The following is a 21,440-nucleotide window of genomic DNA, read 5'->3' on the forward strand; positions in this document are numbered from 1 at the left end:
AGGCATCAGATTCAAATACTGATGAGGAGGCTGTGTTTACTAGGAAACGTTGGAGCAGATGATGCTGGACAAGGAGATATCATAGAAGGACACCATTGTTTGGGAATATTTGTGGCCATTCCCCCAGGAGAAACTAATGCAGGGAGAGTGACCTGCAACCTCTGTCAGCAAAAGCTCGGCTGAGGTCAGAGGCCTGTACTCCTAAGGGATATCAACCGTGCAATGAGAACGCCGGTCTAAGCATTGAACTGAGTAAATTAGAGGACAGCAAGAGCTGTCCAGAGTACAAGCTGAGAAGAGAGGTACTTTACTATGAGTGCCAGAGGAGATGCTCGCCTGTCAAAATGAGAGTAAATTTTGTTTTTCGCCCTTTATTGGATGGAGTGCAAAGTCCAGATCTGATGTGGTGAGTAGAATAAGAAAGGTTGAAGAGCTGAAGATGGAACAGCATTTCCAACACATTTATAGTTAAAGAAAAACATTTTTTTAAGTGAACGTTAGCCACTACAGAGCAAAGAGGAAGGTGGCGACCTACGGTGGATTTAAAAAAGGCCTAGACATTCAATTGAGAGAAAAAAAAAACACATGGTTTTGACTTAAATCACTAAAATTCTCCAGTTATGGTTTGCAGCGCAAGCCACAACTCACACCAGTATGACATCACAAATTACATCATGGGTGCCATTCACTTATGACATCACCTCTGATAGCTTAAGTAGAAAGAGTTTTTTTTTATATAAGGTAAAAACACAGTTTTATAAACATGGTTACAGGATATATGACAATGTAAGATCTGATTTTTTGAGAGGATGAGGGGTTTCAGTGAAAAGTAAAGGGATTTCATGGTTGATGTTCACCGTAGGGGGATTGAGGCATTGTCCACTTGTCTAGAATGGGCCAAAAGAGGTCCAGCTTCTGGAGTTGAAGGTGGTGGTCTGTTAGGTAAGGATTGTGAGATGTGTAGTCCTAACATTACATGTTGGTCTAGCCCTTTAGTTCACAGAGGTATATGTTTTGGCTGATCAGATTGACATACGCACTTGTGTGATAAGGTCTCTATAATCAGCATCCAAAGTCATTTTGGATGCATCCCTCTTCTTCTCTGCCTTTTACCTCTTTATCACTACCTCTATGCTACTCCCTCATCCTCTCTCTCCCTGTTCTTTCTGTCTCTCTTCCTCTTACATCATCCTCTGTCTCGCTCTTGCACGTACTCTATTTTTTTTCTCTCTCTCCCATTTTCATCTATCTTTTTGTATCTAGCTATGCCTCACTTCCTCCATCATCCCCCTCCATTCTAGATACACTAGCAGTCCAATTTCTTTTGATTGTAAAAGCATGTTTATGCCTATGTAACGATATGTTTGAGCAATGATTTCATCAGTGATATCAGTGGTGTTGTATTATGTGATTTGTGTTTACATTAATGATTTCATGTGTGAGTCCATCCACAATGCAAAGTGGGAAACAAGTTATGATTAGTGCTGCAAATCGTAATTGGTGTTTTTTTATTTTGTTTTTAAAAACCTACTGGCGATCTATTTTTGTAATCTGGTGTGAATCTGTTCAGTAGTGTTGGAGTTATTAAAGAAGAATTATGTATAAATCTAGAGAGACGAGGATCCACCACAGAGATACGTGGCTCCATGTGCCAACAGCAATGCCATGACGGATTGTGCGAATATTATTATAAAATCTAACTGTTATGATATAATTGTAATAACAATTGAAACAACAATAAAAAGATTCCTGAAAAAAACAGGAATGCCATGACTGACTGGCCACAACCTAAGAGAAAAGTTGCAGCCGCCATTTAGTCAATCAGGACCCAGTTCCCGAAAGGGCTGGGGGGGGGGGGGGGGGGGGGGGAAGAGGGGATATAGATTGAACAGGATATAAGGAGCCAGGATAGAGGTATCCTGGCCCCATTAGACTGATGGAGGAATCTCAGAGGGACCCCTCATGGGCAAGAAATTGCCCAATTTTGGTGGGGGGGGGGCATGCAAGGAACTGTGGATCCAATTAAAAAATACACCCACTCACACAGACACACACGCACTTACAGACCAACAAAACCACTATCACACCCAGTCACAAACTCACAGTCACTCGTACATCTACTCATGCCCACATTCACAACCATAAAGCTGCTCAGACCCACTCACAGACCCACAAAGCCACTCAGACCCACACAGCCAGTCATACCCTCTCACAAAACCACAACATCCAGTCACACACCCACATGCACGTACCCAACCACACACCCACAAACCACTCACACACCCATATAGTCACTCTCAGATCCACACAGCCACTCACTCACACACACACACACACCCAACCACACACACCCAGTGACACACCTGTACAGCCACTCAGACACCCACTCACAGACCCAAAGCATGGGGTTGGCAGCATGCAGGGGCTGGCTGAAGGGCCTGGCAAGGCGACAGCTGGATTAACATATGGTAATCAAATATTTCTCTACGTTAAAAAAAAAAGAGAAATTCACTGGAGAAAACAAAGGTTACAGGGACATTATAGTTGGAGATGGATTTTACACACACAAAACCATATATATTCATCAGTTATAGTTATACTTAACTCAAGAAACTATAATTCCTGCCCTAAGGTAACTATAACTTGTGCCCCATCATGTACAGTTTTCTTATCAATAATTTTACTACAAATGATATTAATGATGTCACAGAAGATGTCATGAGTGATGCAATATGTGGGGAATTAGAAGTGCATGTGAGGACGAGACTTGTAGTTATTTTAGGGTATGAGTTATAGTTACTTGAGATAACTCCAACTATATATGCAGAATTTGTATGGTTTTGTGCGTGTAAAATGTGAACCTAACTAAAATATCCCTGTTACCTTAGTTTTTTTCCGTGAATTCCTGTGTTTTTTAACATAAAGTAATATTTAACTGCCATATGTTAATACAACTTCTGCCATACACTGCTGGGTTCGCTGCAGGGCTTGGCCTTTTGCAGTGCACAGCGGGAGCGGTGCCACAGGGCACGGCCTGTGGCAAACTCCACCAAACAGTCAACATGGGCCCCCCTAACCAATTTCTGCTCCGAGGTCCCCATCCCCGTGGCCTGACACTTTTTTAACGTGAGGGTTGTATGTGACTCCCCTTCCCAGGCCGTATCTGGCCCCGGGGACCCCACCCCCGGGGACCCATCACTTAAATTATGGTGGAGGGGGACAAGCAACCTGCCTCCCCAGGCTGATTTCGGGCCTGAGGACCCCATTCTCCAGGCCTTATTATAAAGGGGGACACACTTGATGAATCTTTGCAAAATATTCAAAAACTATACTTTTGTCAGTTCAGCTGACGTCTTGAAAATTTGGGGATGATCCATCTAGTAGGGGCCAAGAAAAAAGGGTGGAGGTACCAAAACGTGTTTTACCTATTCATTTTTCAATAGGGTGTTTAGACATGCCTACAGTCCAAACTGATGAACGGAATTACACCAAATTTGGCAGGAAGGTCGATCTTGTTGCACAGATTGTGCTTTTGGTAATTTGGTGTACATCCGTTATGTAGTTTTGGAGATATTCAAGGGCAAAAATATAGATACCTAGGGATGCACATCCTCCGCGGTTCCAACTGTCCCCGTGCTGACATCTGATTGGCTGACAACACTTCAACAAGCAAGTGTTGGCAGCCATTTTGGAACTCTATTTCAGCCAAGCCCCAAAGGAAAAAAACAAAACAAAAACAAAATAAGAAAAGGGGCCAGGGTCGGGTCACCCTGATCCCTCAGCTCTGGTGCTGGGGTGCCAGAGTGTCCCCTCACAGGGCTTAAAAAGCATTAAAAAATAAAAATTGACGGCATCTGTGGATATGCCGAAAAAACAAAATAAACAAGCGTGGGCTCTTCGCTTGTTTCAGTGAAGCCCCCAGGTGGGCTTGGAATTTTGAATAGGAGGGGCCATTGGCTGCCCCCTCATAGACCCACCCCAAGACTGCTACCTCCCTGGGGCTATCATGTAAGTAAATTGGCAGGGGGGGAATAGATTAAAAAAAGATGTCTGTGTAGAGGGGGGGGCTCCACCTCCCCGGGGCGAAATAGATAATGAGATGCAGGGGGCTTCCCAGCTACCCCACAACGCTGGGGTCCACCACCACCTAAGGGTTAATCTTTAATGAGATGCAGGGGCCCACATGCCCCCCCAAACCCCAGTGACTGCCACCTCGCCGGCGCTCTCATGTAAGTAAATGCTGGGGGAGGACATGCAGCACCCCTCTCCCCCCTCTGGCGAAATAGATAATGAGAGGCGGGGGCACCTGGGCCCTTCCACAGCCCCGGCGGCGATATAGATAATCGGATGGGGGGGGGCACCCGGCACCACCGCAGCCCCAAGGAATACCACCTCCCAGGGGTAAATTTAAATAAGACAGGAGGTCTGTTACGGACCTCCAGCCCCGGGGGACTACTACCTCCCTTGGGCTAATTGAAATGTTGTTGGGGGGGGGGAGCACGAGGACCCCCTCAAAGAGCCAAAGCAGGCCCTGGGGACCGCCACCCCAGGGGCTAGCTCCTGCAGTGTCCCAGGGTGCCCACCCCCGATACACAGATGTTTGCTCTGACTTGGCAGGAGCTTTGACAGCTCCCGCCGAGTCAGTGCAAACTCTCAGGTTCCAGCTGTTAAACAGCTCTCACTTGCCGGAAGTGGAGGTTTCCCCTGTTTCCCTGCCTGAAGAGATTCAGGCAGGGAAACAATCGCTCTCACAGACAGGAAGCTGCATGTTTAGCAACTCCCTTTCTGTGAAAGCAATGCTGGCTCCCACAGGACGCGGGGGAGCAAGCTGGGCCCGCAGGACCATCAGACCCCCAGCAGTCCCCAACAGTGCTGACTGGGTGCCCTGGGGGGGCACTCAGGTGACATGGCCAGGCCCCGAGGGATGGAGTCCTTGGGGCCGAAATCAGCCAGAGAAGGAGGACCACATATTCCCCTCCATTTGCCCCCCCTAAAAAAAAGAAATTGGGAAGGCCAGATCCCGGGGGATGGGGTCCCCGGGGCTGAAATCGGCCAGGGGAGGAAGGCCACGCAGACCTACAACCAACCACCGCTGTGCATGGCCAAAGGCCTTGCATAGCATGGGAAAAAACAAATGTCAAGGCACTCGTGAATCACAAACTCAGTTGTCCTTGTGTCCTTGTTTTGGTGTCTTGTTCACAATCATTAAGCATAAGTCCGACCAGGATAATATGAGAAATAATTGTCAATTTATTCTTGAAATACAGTGTCCTTTACAGCAACAGCCAACACGTGTTTCGTCCTGTGAGAGGATTTACTCTCAGAGACTTCATCAGGGCTTCCATAAAATGATCAAGGAGAACGGATTAAATATTGTTTTAGACCTTCTCCCGAGCGTCCAAACAAAATTTCAATCACCAAAATGTAGTCCGAGTAATCCTGCTTGTGCCCCTATCGGTGTATGAACACAATATCTTCGTGCAAGATAGCAGAGAGGACAGAAAAGTCCTTCTATCTCTTGGCGTTATTAAATGTGTATATCTAGACGCTCGGGAGAAGGACTAAAACAATATTTAATCTGTTCTGCTTGGACGAAACATGTGTCGGACTTATGCTTAATGATTGTGAACAAGACACCAAAACAAGGACACAAGGACAACTGAGTTTGTGATTCACGAGTGCCTTGACATTTGTTTTTTGCTAAATTGTTTCTTCGCAGAAACCTAGGAGGTGCGGGGGGATCCTCCTGTCAGGAGCACCGTGTGTATATATTTATGTTTCGCACTACCTTATGGTGATTGACTGTCAGCGCTGATTCCTATAACTATCCTCCTTTGCATAGCATGGGGTTGGGTGCCCTTTAGGCATGGGCAGCGTAAGACTGAGTTGTTATAGGGGGTTGGCTGAAGTGCCTGGCCACAGGTCAGGCCCTGCGGCCAACTGCCACCACACATGACCCACGGTTGTGCACAAAAGTGGTTGGATTAACGTATAGTAATGAAAATTACTTTACATTAGAAAACCATGGTAGTTCACTGGGGAAAAAAAAGGTTACTGGCACATTATAGTTAGTAAATAAAATTTTAAAAAAGATAGAAATTCACTTAAAAAATAAGGTTTACAGGGACATTATAGTTAGGCTCACATTTTAACCACACAAAATCATAGAAATTCATCTGTTAGAGTTATCTCAAGTAACTATAAATCGTGCACTAAGGTAACTATAACTCGCGCCCTCGCCATGGACTGCTAATTACCCCACAAATTATGGCACTCATGAGATCTTTCATAACATCATTGATAATATCAATGTAATATTCGCAGTAACATTCTTGATGAAAAAACTGTGCATGGCGGGGTGGTGAGTTATCGTTACCTTAGGGCATTAGGGCACAAGTTATAGTTACTTGAGATACCTCAAACTATAACAGGTGAATTTCTATGGTTTTGTATGTTGTACCTTTAGTTTTTTAAGTGACAATATATATATATATATAAAATGTCACTTACCCAGTGTACATCTGTTCGTGGCATGTTCCGCTGCAGATTCACATGCTATGCACAGGTCCTGCCATCTAGTGTTGGGCTTGGAGTGTTACAAGTTGTTTTTCTGTGAAGAAGTCTTTTCGAGTGACAGGACCGAGTGACTCCTCCTTTTCGGCTCCATTGCCCATGGGCATCGACTCCATCTTAGATTGTTTTCCCGCAGAGGGTAAGGTAGGAGTGATAGAGTGTAAAGAAAGAGATGTTCATGCAATGGAATAGATATGAATATACATATGTACACATTTTAAATGTAACTTAAACTGCTACAGGCTCCCAGGGAGGAGGGAGGGCGCATGTGAATGGGCAGCGGAAAATGCCACGAAAAGATGTACACTGTGTGACATTTTCCGTTCGATGGCAAGTGTAGCTGCAGATACACATGCTATGCATAGACTACAAAGCAGTAATCCTCCCCTAAGCGGTGGTCAGCCTGTAGGAGTTTACATTGTCTGAAAGAATGTTCTTAGTACAGCCTGTCCTACTGTGGCTTGTTGTGTTGCTAACACATCTACGCAGTAATGCTTGGTAAATGTATGAGGTGTCGACCAAGTGGCTGCCTTACAAATTTCTGTCATTGGTATGTTTCCTAGAAATGTCATTGTTGCACACTTTTTCCTAGTGGAGTGCGCCTTTGGCGTAATTAGCAGTTGTCTTTTAGCCTTTAGGTAACAAGTTTGTATACATTTCACTATCCACCTGGCTATGCCTTGTTTTGATATAGGATTACCAGTATGGGGTTTTTGGAATGCGACGAACAACTGTTTAGTTTTACGAAATGATTTTGTTCTGTCGATGTAATACATTAGAGCTCTTTTAATATCCAATGTATGTAGTGCTCTTTATGCCACTGAGTCTGGCTGTGGGAAGAAGACTGGGAGTTCCACTGTTTGGTTTAAATGAAATGGTGAGATGACTCTAGGTAGAAATGTAGGGTTTGGCGGAGTACAACGTTATGTTTATGTACTTGTATAAAGGGTTGTTCAATAGTGAATGCTTGTATCTCACTAACTCTTCGTAATGAAGTGATTGTCACTAGAAATGCTACTTTCCAATTTAGGAATTGAATTTGACAAGAGTGCGTGGGTTCAAATGGTGGACCCATGAGTCGTGTAAGTACAATGTTAAGATTCCATGAGGGTACTGGTGGCGTTCTTGGAGGTATGATTTGTTTTAGGCACTCCATGAAAGCTTTAATGACTGGTACCCTAAATAGGGATTTGGTCTGTTTATTTTGCAATTAAGCAGAAATTGCTGTGAGATGTATTTTGATGGATGAAAAAGCTAGATTTGCTTTTTGTAGGTGGAGTAAATAACTTACGATGTCTTGTATGGATGCATCTAAAGGTGTTATGTGTTTTGATTGAGCATCGCTGGATTGGTGTGTCTGATCTGCTGTTTTTTCTGTGTCAGCAAGTCTGGCCTGTTTGGGAGTTTGACGTGTGGTACTATTGACAGGTCTAGCAGTGTGGTGTACCATGGCTGGCGTGCCCACGTTGGTGCTATAAGTATGAGTTTGAGTTTGTTTTGACGCAGTTTGTTGACCAAAAATGGAATGAGCGGGAAAGGGGGAAAAGCATAAGCAAATATCTCTGACCAGTTGATCCATAGAGCATTGCCCTTGGACTGAGGGTGTGAGTACCTGGACGTGAAGTTTTGGCATTTTGCGTTGTGGTTGGTGGCGAACAGATCTATGTTTGGTGTCCCCCACTGACAAAAGTATTTGTGAAGTACATGGGGGTGAATTTCCCACTTGTGAGTTTGTTGGTGATCTCGACTGAGGTTGTCTGCTAACTGATTTTGAATCCCTGGAATGTATTGAGCTACCAGGTGAATGTTGTTGTGAATTGCCCAATGCCAATTTTTTTGTGCTATAAGGCAAAGTTGTGATGAGTGGGTTCCTCCTTGTTTGTTTAAGTAGTACATTGCTGTCATGTTGTCTGTTCTGACAAAAATGTGTTTGTGAGCAAGAAGAGGTTGAAAGGCTCTTAGTGCTAAGGAGACTGCTAGCAGTTCTAAGTGATTTATGTGAAGCTGCTTCTGTTTGTTGTCCCATTGTCCCTGAATATTGTGATTGTTGAGGTGTGCTCCCCATCCAATCATTGATGCATCTGTTGAAGAATGGCGTGAGGCACAGGGTCTTGAAATGGCCGCCCTTTGTTTAAATTTGTGGGATTCCACCACTGAAGCGAAATGTGTGTTTGGCGGTCTATCAACACTAGATCCTGGAGATGACCATGTGCCTGTCCCCATTGTCTTGCGAGGCACTGTTGTAAGGGCCGCATGTGTAACCTTGCGTTTGGGACAATGGCGATGCATGATGCCATCATGCCTAGCAGTTTCATAACAAAACGGACAGTGTAGTGCTGGTTTGGCTGAATTTTTGGCAATATGGTGTGGAACGATTGCACTCTTTGTGGGCTTGGACTTGCAAGCGCTTTTTGAGTAGCCCCTAAGTACTGTTGAATTTGCGATGGTTGCAGGTGCGATTTTTGGTAATTTATTGAGAAACCTAGTGTGTGTAGGGTATCTATTACATAAGGTGTATGATGTTGACACGGTTTTTGAGTGTTGGCTTTTATTAGCCAATCGTCGAGATATGGGAATACATGCATATGTTGTCTCCTTATGTATGCTGCGACTACGGCAAGGCATTTTGTAAAGACTCTGGGGGCTGTTATCCCGAAGGGTAATACCTTGAATTGGTAATGTTTTCCTTGTATAACAAACCTGAGGTATTTTCTGTGAGCTGGATGGATGGGTATGTGAAAATACGCATCTTTTAGATCCAGTGTTGTCATAAATTCTCCCTGTTGTAGCAGTGGGACTACATCTTGAAGTGTTACCATGTGAAAGTGTTCTGATCGGATGTAGAGGTTGAGAGTCCTGAGATCCAATATTGACCTTAATGTTTAGTCTTTCTTGGGAATAAGGAAGTACAGTATCATTTTTGATGATGCAGCACTAGTTCTATGGCTTGTTTGAGTAATAGTGCCTGTACTTCTGTTTGTAATATTGCAAGATGTTGCGATGAATGTTTGTGCCCTTTTGGGGGAATGTCTGGAGGAAATTGTGTGAACTCTATGCAGTAACCATGTTGGATAATGGATAGTACCCTTGTGTCTGTTGTGATGTCTAACCATTGTTCGTGGAACATTTTCAGTCTTCCTCCCACAGGGGAAGTGTGTTGAGGGAAGGTGATGATAAAGTCACTGTTTGTTATTAGTAGCTTGTTTTGAGGATTGGAATCTTCCTCTAGATTTGGGGAATTTTCCTCTGTAGGATCCCCGAAATCCCCCTCTTTGGTATTGTGTCTGGTACGAGGGCTTGGATTGTGAGGTGGATGGCTCGGAGGGCTGTGGCCTGAAGCCTCCCCTATATTGAGGCTTCCGAAATGAGCCTCTGTATTGGGATGAGTAAAGCGCTCCCATCGCCTTGGCAGTGTCGGCGTCTTTTTTCATCTTATCTATGGCTGTGTCTACCTGTGTGCCGAATAATTGTTGCTGATTAAAAGGCATGTTGAGGACGGCCTGTTGGATTTCAGGTTTGAAACCTGATGACCTGAGCCATGCATGCCGCCTAATGGTGACAGCCGTATTTATAGTCCTTGTGGCTGTATCAGCTGAGTCTAGCGCCGATCTTATTTGATTATTTGTAATTGCCTGTCCCTCCTCTACTACCTGCTGGGCTCCCTTTTGTTGTTCCTTGGGGAGATGCTGAATAATGTCCTTCATCTCATCCCAATGAGCCCTATCGTATCTAGCTAGAAGGGCTATGCGCCACTAATTGGCTGCTTGTGACGCCACCCTCTTCTTTTGCTTTCCTTATCTGGAGGGGGTGCATCTCCAGAGGACTGTGAGTTAGCCTTTTTCCTCGCTGCGCTGACCACTACTGAATCGGGGTCAACTGTTGTGTGATATAAACTGGGTCTGAGGGTGGTGGTTTGTATTTTTTCTCTACCTTTGGGGTTATAGCCCTTCCTTTAGCCGGTTCTTGGAATATCTTCTGGGCATGTTTGAGCATAACAGGGAGCATTGGTAGGCCTTGGTATATGGCATGAGTTGAGGACAATGTATTGAACAAGAAGTCGTCCTCTAGAGGTTCTGTGTGCATGCTCATGTTGTGGAAAGCTGCTGCCCTCGCTAGAACCTGTGTATACGAGGTGCTATCCTCAGGTGGGGATGGCTTAGATGGGTAGCACTCTGAGCTATTGTCTGAGACTGGGTTGTCATAGAGATCCCATGGATCTGTGTCCTGATGTGACTACATAGTGTTTGTTGGAGACTGTGCAGTGGATGTAGCAGGTGGGGAGACAGTCCGTTGAGGAGAGTGAGGAGGAGACTGGTGAGGAGAAAACTGGGGAGGTGGAGATTTCTCTCTTGGCACTTTAGCCATTGGCTGATCAGTGCCCAAACGTCCAAGGAAGGTCAATTTTCTTTTTATTTTGAGAGGAGGTGCTGTAAGGATCTTGCCAGTGTCCTTGTGGATCTGTATCCTGGCTTGTTTGTCATCAAAATCCTCCATTTGTTTCAGTTCTTCCTCAAATCTATGGCTTTCTTTTAACTGTTTCGAAAGTCCATGCTCCTCTGTATAGGAATGTTTTTTCAGCTCCGAAGCCAGTTTTTTCGGCACCGAAGGGCCTAGAGTTATTGTTGGCCTCGGTTCCAAAAGTGACTTCCGGGGTCTCGACTCGATGGGTCGGTGTGGTATGCTTTCGGAGCCTGTGCCTCGGCTCGAGTCCGAAGGATTCGTAACGGGCGTGCCCTTTTTCGGTGCCGAAGATGTTACTTGGTCAACGGTTGATTTCTCACGGTTGGAGCCATGACCTTCCAGCAGTGGCGTCCCCAAGGCCTTATGTTTGGGCTTGGTCTGGGTCGGGGCAAGCGTACTCACATGCTGGTCCACTGTTAGTGGTCGGTCGACGTCGGACTCCTGTTCAGAATCGGATCCCTGAACAGAGATGGCGGTGTGAATCATCCCCTCCTCTTCTGCGTCGAGGCGTTCAGTGCTTTTGGACGCCATCTGTAACCTTCTCGCTCTTCGGTCTCGTAAAGTCTTTTTCGAACGGAAGGATTTACAGGCTTCACAAGTATCCTCTCGATGATCTGGGGATAAACACAGATTACAAACCAGATGTTGATCTGTGTAGGGATACTTGGCGTGGCACAGAGGGCAGAATCTGAACGGGGTCCGGTCCATGAGGCTTCGACAATCTTGGTTGGGCAGACCAGGCCCAGTTGGGTGCGGGTGCCCCGAAGGGCAACCGAAGATGTGTATCCGCCGGTACGATGCTGGATGGAAAGCGATCGAACACAATACCAACGATTTTCGATGGATTATAAATTTTACCGACTCGAACAACCGGAGTGACGAGGAACACGTTCGAACCCGATGGCGGAAAGAAAACAATCTAAGATGGAGTCGATGCCCAGGCGCAATGGAGCCGAAAAGGGGGAATCACTCAGTCCCGTGACTCGAAAAGACTTCTTCGAAGAAAAACAACTTGTAACACTCCGAGCCCAAAACTAGATGGCAGGACCTGTGCATAGCATGTGTATCTGCAGCTACACATGCCATTGAACATATATTGAACATATATATATATATATATACACGTATACATATACACACACATACATAGGACACCTCCAATAAACTGAAATACACTATGTCCCAAGGACTACATTATACTCATTATTCATAAACCCTGCAAGTTCACCGTGAGACTATGGACGTGAGGACTGTGCTACGCAGGCAACATTGAGCATTTAGTGAACATTTCCCTGAAACTAATTTGTGCCACCATTGTGGACCATCATCCTTGAAAACTGTTGTGAGCTTGTTCATTAACAATCTAGTCTTAAGGGAACACTAAAATGTGGGATCTTTGTAAAATCTCCTACCTTATGCTACCCAAATGACCAATCTCCCCAAATTTCTTTTTTTTTTGCACAATCCCACAAAGTGGCATGCAGACTGGATTAAGAAATTATGGCACCAAGAGGTCTTACCTTGGAGCCTCCTACAAATGCGGAGGATTTCATTGCTTCAGCATGAGAGTCATACACATGTGGATAGTGAATTTTTTCCCGGTAATCCCGCTCTCTGCCAAGGACTGGCATTATTTGAGCATTTAGAAGAGCTTGCTCTCTGCAATAAAAACAATTAATAGAAACACAATACTTTGGGTTCACATAACAGATATCAGTTATTATAAGCAACAGGTCTCTCATATAAGTAATAATTGACAGGGGAGAAAATAAGGCACGAGGAAAACATATATTCCATTTCCAAGGCACAAAAGTAAAGGTTGTGCCTATTTTTGGGGGGAGGTGAAACTGCCTATATTTATTGTTATCGCGATGTCACCAGCTGAATGAAAGCACTATGTTTTCAAATGCATAACTTTATTATATTCACTCCACCGCACCTTATGTACTGATCATTTTATGGTGTTAAACTTCAAAAAAACAACCACAATGAATTTCTCAGTTTCAACACCGCACTTAATTTGCCTTTTCCTGCCCCCCACTTCCAAGTGACAGCATGGAAAATAGTAGCCATTAATCTAGTGAGGAAAACAGATAGTTTCGATACATTTAGTACAGACTTCATAAATCTTAAACCAGTGGAGTGTGCGCAGCAACCCAAGGAAGACGGTTTACAGCCCTAATCTGCATCTCTTGCCCATGTAGACGCGGCCAAACAGATTTTAATTAAGCAGAACACTGCCTTCTCTCCTAAAATGTAGTTTTTCGGCCAGAAAAAAAAGAGAACCCAGGCTGGCTGTACAACGTGAGTGGGAGTCAAAATCCCTGTAATCACACAAAAAGTTTCACTAACGGAAAATGAATGATTTAGGAGGAGGACATTAAAGCTGCAATTACAACATGTACATTTTTCTACTTTTGGCATTTATTACCTTTGCATTCGCAACTCCTTCGGATCAAAGCTCATTAGCCCTTCTCCGAGAACGTCGCTGTCGTCGCCAACCCGCTTCTCGCGCCGGGCGTGCCGCTTCTCCTCGCGACGGTACTGTTTCATTAGCAGCTTCTCTTGCTCGGACAGAATAGTGACTTGACATCCGTAATTAGGTTTGCTGCTGTCGCCGGAAAACTTCTTGCATTGCTCTGAAACAAACACAAAAAAAAATAATCAGATGACAGTTCCCAACTAATCATGGAAAACTGCTCCTAGTGTATGTCTCTGTTTCTTTAGCTAAACAGCAGATTTATTCGTATTATCAGAAGCTGCAATCGGTTCTGTCTTGCGCACCTGCACCAACTACCACCACTTATGTCTCTTTAAAGATGGTCACTTCCTGGGTTTTTCAATTTCAAATCATTGCTGCCAATGCTTAGTTTAACTAGTTTAATGAAAATAAGCAGTCTCCAAAATCCATAATGTATTGTTTCCATATAAAAAAACTAGAAACACGGTGTCCCTGATGATATGAGGAAAGGTAGTCACCCTATACTTGTTGGAGGAAATTAAGCCTACTTTCGGGTAACCCAGTCTGCGATTCAAAAGTGGGGGGTTGTCCTTGCAGATCAATGTAGCCATTAATAGAACCAAAGGAAGCCCGAGATACAACAGGTTAATATAAAAGTTCGTTCTGAGTAATCGGCATCAAGGAGCAGAAAACTATTCTATACATCTAACAGGAAAATAGCAAGAGGTTAACCCGTCCCAGAAATGCAAGAGAACACCAGCCCCCTCCCGGCCATCCTCCTGCAATACACTCCATACCCTTTTCACCCATTCACTCCCCGCCCCTCTTTAACAAACAAGTGGGGAGACACTACTGTAGTATTAAAAGTCACCGTTTTAATACATTGTACATGCCACACAAAACACTGCAACTCGTGGTCATATATACATTCCATGTATGAACTAATCACCTCTGTATCTTTCTGGTTATCCTTGGATTTGCTTAGCATACTGATTGCTGCCTGTGTTCATGCACAGCCTTCTCCATGATAGCTCCTTGGTCAGGAAGCCAGAGCTTGGCGGCTACTAGGCTTCCCTTGCCACCAAAATCTCTGCAGGCAGTCCCTTGCCTTACCCAGGCTGCAAGTGCCGTGCCCACTGGCTGCTGACCCCTTGTCTGCTCCCGGTGCCTCTGCTGTAGGCATCCCAAGAACACTGCTTAAGAAGCTCTTCCTTGAGGTTATTGTGCTTTCTGGTTGTCCGTGTTTCGCCTCTGCTCCTCAGCTTAGCCCACCTGTGGCTGAGTCGCCCACTCTTATGGTGTGGGAGGGTCAATGCTGTGAGGTCCCTGTTTGGAGATGCCGTCCCGCACCCGCCTTTTGACCTTGCATCCCCCGTTGCTATTGCACCTGACGGCTTCAAATCACACCAACCAATCAGTGAGCTCCCTTTTCGCAGACTTGCAGCCTCCTTTGGCCTGCCAGTCCTGCCTTCGGGAGGGTAGTTATTCGCAAACCCCAAACTAGCACGGCTTCGCTGACTGGCCCACGATGATAAACAGAGATGTGGCATAGTATAACTTAGTTACAACTCAATAGGTGATCAGCTTGTGCGTTCCACCCTGTTGGCTAATGTGAGAAGCATTCTTCCAAATTCATGTTTTCATTTATTTTTGACTCACCTACAATTAATAAATGAATCTTTCAACCACATCCCTCCATCATACACTCCACACTCGATCTCTGCCAAGGATTTTGTGCCATAATTGTCCCATAAGTTTACAAAAATCATGACACTCTTGTTACTCTATTAGCTCCCCTACATCTTTATCCTTCAGCCGTCTCTCAGAAGTTCCTCCTACTTTCCCTTTCTCAAATCAGCTAATCCATTTTGTGATCCTTTCAGCCTTATAAATATTACTCCTACCTCTTTCCACTAAAGTACTTATTTGCCTAATTTCATTTATCATGCTCTCCCTCATAAATGACATGTACCCAAACTGTTTCCAATCTAACATTAAAAAAAAATACATAAGCTCTACTTTAACAAATTGTCTACTCACATCACTTCTCTGAACTCTATTTACTTTCTTCCTGACAACTTGAAATTTGCCTCCTCATCTAGAATTGTGGGTGTACTGTCCAACCCTTCAATATGCATGGAAACTTCATCACCATCATTGCCACAGCAGAACAATACCCAGTAATGGACATAAAACATATGCCCAAGTCTCCAATGTTAACTGGCTAAAGCACCCTTTAATTTCCACAAGCACTTAACATATTAGGTTACTGCAACAGCTGGCTGATGGGCCTCCCTCAATATTCCTTCCTTCCAATGGGCTAACTGCCTAAATACATATTCAGGAACTCAGTCAATTTGGCAAGAAATATCCATCATTTCCTTCTGTCATAAAACTAAGAGGCTTTGAGGTGACCCTCTGTTGCCTAACAAGTTACTTACCTTCAGTATCACCCTTTCTGGTAAAGACTGTATCTAGCAGCAGACTCCTCACCTCTTCAACATTCCCTAGATGTCAGGCTGGTTCCAGAAACTTTTCAGCATGCCTTCCGCAAGCCAGGAGGTGGCACCATGCAGCTCAACACCGATGCTGTTCCACTTCCGGAAATGAAGTGTAAAGTCTATATAGGCTCCATTCCCACATGCTGTCAGTTGCTTTCAAGAAAGTCTGTGCCCCAGATGCAGAGACCCAAACTGAAATTGGTGTGAGCAGTGTGCAGATTGCAAGACTTTGGATCTTTCTTAATGTATAGAGCCCAATAATAGAATGGGGAGGATAGGAGGGTCGGTAAAGAATCTGCAGTTAGATGGAGTCTATGCCAGAAAGAGTATTATCAATGGTAAGTAACTTTTTCTTCTGACAGACTTCTAGCCACAGATTCCTCACCTTCTGAACAGATACTAAAGAAGTCGTGGTGGGTCTGTGGCTGGACTCAAACCAGAACGTCTTGCAGTACTGTACAGGCAAAATGGCCTTCTTGGCGAACCTGACTGTTCAGATAATAGTGCTTTGTGAATGTATGGAGGAATGCCCATATAGCCGCCTGGCAAATGTCCAGGACACCGACTCCACATGCCAATGTAGTGGTAGCAACCTTGGCCCTGGTAGAATGAGAACACAGTCCTTCCAAAACCACTTAGTAGTAGATTGTAACACAGAGCATGATCCATGGTAAGATGGTTCTCTTCTGCAAAGCTTTGCCTTTTTCTGCTCCAGACAAGAAGCTGAACTGCCACCCAGTGTTCTTTGGTGCAATCAGTGTAGAAGCTGAGCACTTTCTTGTGGTCCAAGAGAATGAGTCCCTTCTCCTCCTTAGAGGGGTGTGGCAAAGCATAGAACGCTGACATGGTAATGGCCAGACTGTTGTGGAACAACGTCACAACTTTAGGCAAGAATTATTCCAATGTCCGCAGAACCTGTTTGTCTGGGAAGAACAGGTGTAAGGTGAGTTGCCTCAGAGCTTGAACCTTACTCACACATCGCACAAATGTTACATGAAGAGGAACACTATCTTTAAGTTGAGAAACCGCAATGGGCAGCTGTGAAGCAGATTGAAGGGAGTGCACATCAGAAAAGTAAGGACCAAGGTAAGGGCCTACTTTGATACGACAAAAGGACAGGGAGGAAACAAATGTTGTATCTCTTTTAAAAATGCATAACAACTGGAGACTTAAACAATGACGGCTGATCCGGCAACCTTAAAAGAGCTGAAAGGTACCTTTAAATTTGTCCAGAACAAAGCCTTTCCAGGCTAGGGACAGAACAAATAGCCTCTGATCTGCACCTCTCCCAGGTGGCCACAATAACCCAGAAATGATGCATCAGTCACAACTGCCAGTTCTGGGTGTGGAAGGGAGAGGGGCATACCTCTGACCCAATCACAGTCTAGTAACCATAACTGCAGTTTTTTGCAGTTTAATCCGAAATCTGAACATGGTCAGAGCGGTGCCCTGGTCTATGAGCCGACTGAGACTTTAAACCACACTGCAAAACCCTTCATATGCCACCTGGCTGCTCTACCAGCAGGCTGCAGGAGGCCATCAGTTTCAGTAGACTCAGTCTAATTCACTTCAATCCATGACAGAGACTAAAAGATCAGCATCATAGCCTGAATGTCCTGGACTCTCTTTCCTGAGGGAAGGCACGAAACCCAACTGTATCCAGAATGGCTCCGATGATGGAAAGCATTTAAAATGGAGTCAGATGTGAATTCGGCACATTGACAGTGAACTCTGAAGATGACAGGAGGTGGTTAACTACTGTCTGAGGTGAGCTCACCTTCGAAAGCCAGTCGTCAAGGTAGGAAAATACTGGCATCCCTGACCCTGGAGATCATGCTTCCACCATCATCATCACTTTCATAAACATCTTAGGGGCGCTGGTGAGACTAAAGGGGAGCACAGCAAAGTGAAAATGCTCGTCGCACCATGCACTGCATATAGTGCTGATGGGCTTGCTCAACACTTATACAGAGATTGGTGTTCTGCAGGTCCAACACCACCATCCAGCCTCTAGGGTTGAAGGCAGACAATACATGGAACAGCTGGAGCATTTAGAATTTCTCCTTCCGGAGCAAAGCATTAAAAGAGTGCAGGGCGAAAATAGAATGAAGGCCTCAGTGCTTGTTAGACACCAGAAAGTAGCACAAATAACAAACGTCCTACTTCTGGTGCAGACACCCTCTTGATCCCCCAAGGATCCTACCTGAGCCCAACACTGTTAAACGTATACATGGCCCCTCTCGCAGCCATGACAGAAACCATGGAATGAACGTGTCATATGCCGATGACACACAACTCATCATTTCCCTCACCGAAGACCCGGACACGGCCAAAAGGAATATCCACTCAGGAATGGAAGCCCATTGCCACCTAGATGAGAGAAAGCTGCCTCAAGCATAACTCTGACAAGACAGAGCTCATCATCTTTGGAAACGCCACCTCAGCATAGGACGACTCCTGGTGGCCCACATCCCTCGGTGACACCCCCCTGCACTGACTGAGCACTGACCCGAAATCTAGGCATCATCTCGATTCCTCCCTATCCATGACCCGCCAGGTAAACTCAGTCGCCACCTCCTGCTGGCACACACTCTGCAAACTTTGGAAAATCTTCAGATGGATCCTAGTAGACAGCCGCAGGACAGTCACCCACACCTTAGTCACTAGAAAGCTCGACTACGGCAACGCCCTCTATGCCGGCACCTTGACAAGAAACATCAAGAAACTACAGCTCATCCAGAACACGGCTGTCCGACTCATCCTGGACCTCCCACGCCGTGAACATATCTCCAAACACCTGAGTATCCTCCACTGGCTCCTGGTTGAGAAACAGGATACTCACCCACACGTACAAGGCCATACACAACGCAGGACCAGCCTACCTGAACCACCGCATCTCCTTCCACACCCCTGCCAGATCCCTCCACTTCTCCCAGCTGGTCCTGGCCACCATCCCTCACATTCGGAAAACCTTTGCCAGAGGACGATCCTTCACCTACATCGCAGCAAAGAGCTGGAACAACCTACCCTTCCACCTCAAAGAAAGCTCATTGCTCACCATCTTCAGGAAGAACCTCAAGATGTGGCTCTTCGGATGAGGCACTTCGAACGAGGTCCCCTCAGCTCCTTGAGACCCACATGGGTGAGTAGCCGTGTTTTACAAAAACTAACTGATTGATTGATAGCCTATTTGGCCAAAAGAGCTTGTATTTTCTGTCACAAAAATGGAGAGATGTTACTTTGTAAATTCCTGAGGGGATGGTGTAATATGCATCGGTGAGAGAATGAACGGTAGTACATATCTCTAAGGACCAATTTCCAGGAACGGCCTGTCTGATGTTGTGGCCTGCCAGTTCTGCAAGAATTGTTGGATCTTGCCTACCATTGGGTGGTTTTGCTCCAATAAGGACACAATAAAGGGGTTTGGCAGGTGGAGCTGCAAGAGGTTTAGGGGACTGGGCAGCTCGTTGACCGCAGGGGTGGAAGCTGGACTGGCTGGCGATATTAGGGGTACTTCTACTGAAGCCACAAAAAGAACGGTAGGGCAGATAAGCTCAGGGAACAAGTTATGGCCCTGCTCTCCTTGAACAGCTCAAAAGCAGAGTCTGCCTTGTCCTCAAACAGGCCAGTCTTGTCAATGGAATATCCATGAGAGATGACTGGACATCATCTGAAATCCCACTGGACCACAGGCAAGCATTGCAGAGAATAGTGACACTGGTGCCAACTGCCCACCCAGTGGAATATGTAGTGTCCAAATTACAATGAATTGTAAAGTTGGCCATGTCCCGACCATCCTGTATAGCCTGAGTGAGGGCAGACTGCAGAACTTCAGGAAACCTAGGAGGGCGTGAGCCACCAAATCCAGAAGGAATTGCACCCCACAAAGCAGCAAGCACTTACAGATCAAAGAACCGAGCTGGTGGATGATAAGACCCATTTCACAAAAGTCTCCACTCATCCTATCAGGAGGAGTAGTTGGGAACATACTGAGGTTAGTTTTGATAACAGACGGCTGCATCATCAAGCTTTCAGGCGAAAGGTGCCGTAATAGAAATGCCAGGTCGTGCACGGCAAGGCAATGGTGTTGTGGAATCCCGTGGCTGACCGGGGGCCAGAGCAAGGTTGTTCCATGCTCCCAACAAATTGTCTGGAAGGGCACTGTTAAAAAGGTAGGAGGGGCTTAGTGGATGTTTGCACTGGGTGAAGGACTTCTCCAAGTACATTGGTCTTGACCTCCAAGGTGGAGAGATGGATGTCAAGGACTTCAGCTGACCTATGCATTAACATGGTGTGAGAAGCACTCTTCTAAGTGGATGGGCCAGGGAATGAGAGAATCCCTAACTCATGGGAGGAATCAAGGCCACTAACCTCCTGTAACTCGTCGTACCAATTCTCCTGAAGGTATGGCTGGCCAATCTAATCATCCACATTGTAATTGTTATCCGAATCCGTGCAAAACAAGCAATTTAGAGTATGTGTTCTCCCTTGTGAAGGCTCGGGGGGTGGAGAGGAGCTTTGACAGCAGCAGGGCACCACCTCAGTCGAGGTCGAGCAGACGCAGACTCTGAGTCAGAGAGTACACTAGGTATCATATCTTCCGGTGTCGATGGAGTTTTCATCAGAGTCGCAGTTCCAGGAATCGGCGTGAACATCTGTGCTGAATTTGGAGTCAAAACTTGAGCTGGGAGTAGCACCGCGGTGGACTCGGACGGCCCAAGCAGGGCGAACTTGCCAGCAGTATTCTGGATGGAGGGCCTCACAGCTCCATGACACCCAGTGGCGCAGCAGAGGGATTCTGAAACAATCTGAAGAGTTGTAGCATGGACTTGCAGAATGCTTTGATCGGTTTTGATGTGCGGGACAGCCTCAGAAACTCTGTCTGTGCTGGAACAAGTTGCAGGATGGGCTCAGTTGTCTACCTACTTCAGGAGAAAGACAGTAGTATGGTGCCACCCCCGTACTGTCTCAGTAGAGTGAGAGTATAGAAAAAAGAAAGAGTATCACTCAGATTTCTTGTGTTTTTCTACTACTCAATCAATGACTTTGATTGAGATGATGATCACCTCTGGAACCACTTTTGGATCCGAAACTGGACCAGAAGTGAACTTTCGACTTGGAGCGGTCCCAGTCACAGACTCCTCTGGTGTTTAGCAAGGTAGAGTTTTGCGCTTTCAGATTGGCTTTGTTTTCCCTGACACAAAATTGCTGCAGGTCTTAGATTAGTCATTCGGCCTCAGGAATCAGAGGCAAACCTGATAAGAGTCTGTCACAGACATTTGTTTGTGACAATACCTATAAGGCTTAAAACCTGTTGTTTTGGGGATGAGGGGGTAACATTTCCCTTGCACACTGTTTTACAATCTGAAAAGGTAATAGGAGTCTCAAAGAGACGAGGGGGAGCTTCGGATCCACGACTGGTAGTAGAGAAGAAATGAACAAAG

At 45.6% G+C, this 21,440-nt stretch overlaps 1 protein-coding gene across 1 annotated transcript in view; it reads right to left on the bottom strand.

The window, feature by feature from the left end:
- ASCC3 (activating signal cointegrator 1 complex subunit 3) overlaps positions 1-21,440 on the bottom strand; it is a 1,806,704-nt gene that overhangs the window by 1,441,016 nt on the left and 344,248 nt on the right. The window contains exons 6-7 of the mRNA XM_069235471.1: positions 13,466-13,673; positions 12,555-12,693 (exon numbers count right to left, since the gene is read on the bottom strand). Coding sequence (XP_069091572.1) covers positions 12,555-12,693; positions 13,466-13,673 — 347 coding nt within the window. The remainder of the gene's footprint in view (positions 1-12,554; positions 12,694-13,465; positions 13,674-21,440) is intronic.

This window comes from Pleurodeles waltl, chromosome 5 (assembly GCF_031143425.1).
Source record: "Pleurodeles waltl isolate 20211129_DDA chromosome 5, aPleWal1.hap1.20221129, whole genome shotgun sequence".
Taxonomy (NCBI): domain Eukaryota; kingdom Metazoa; phylum Chordata; class Amphibia; order Caudata; family Salamandridae; genus Pleurodeles; species Pleurodeles waltl.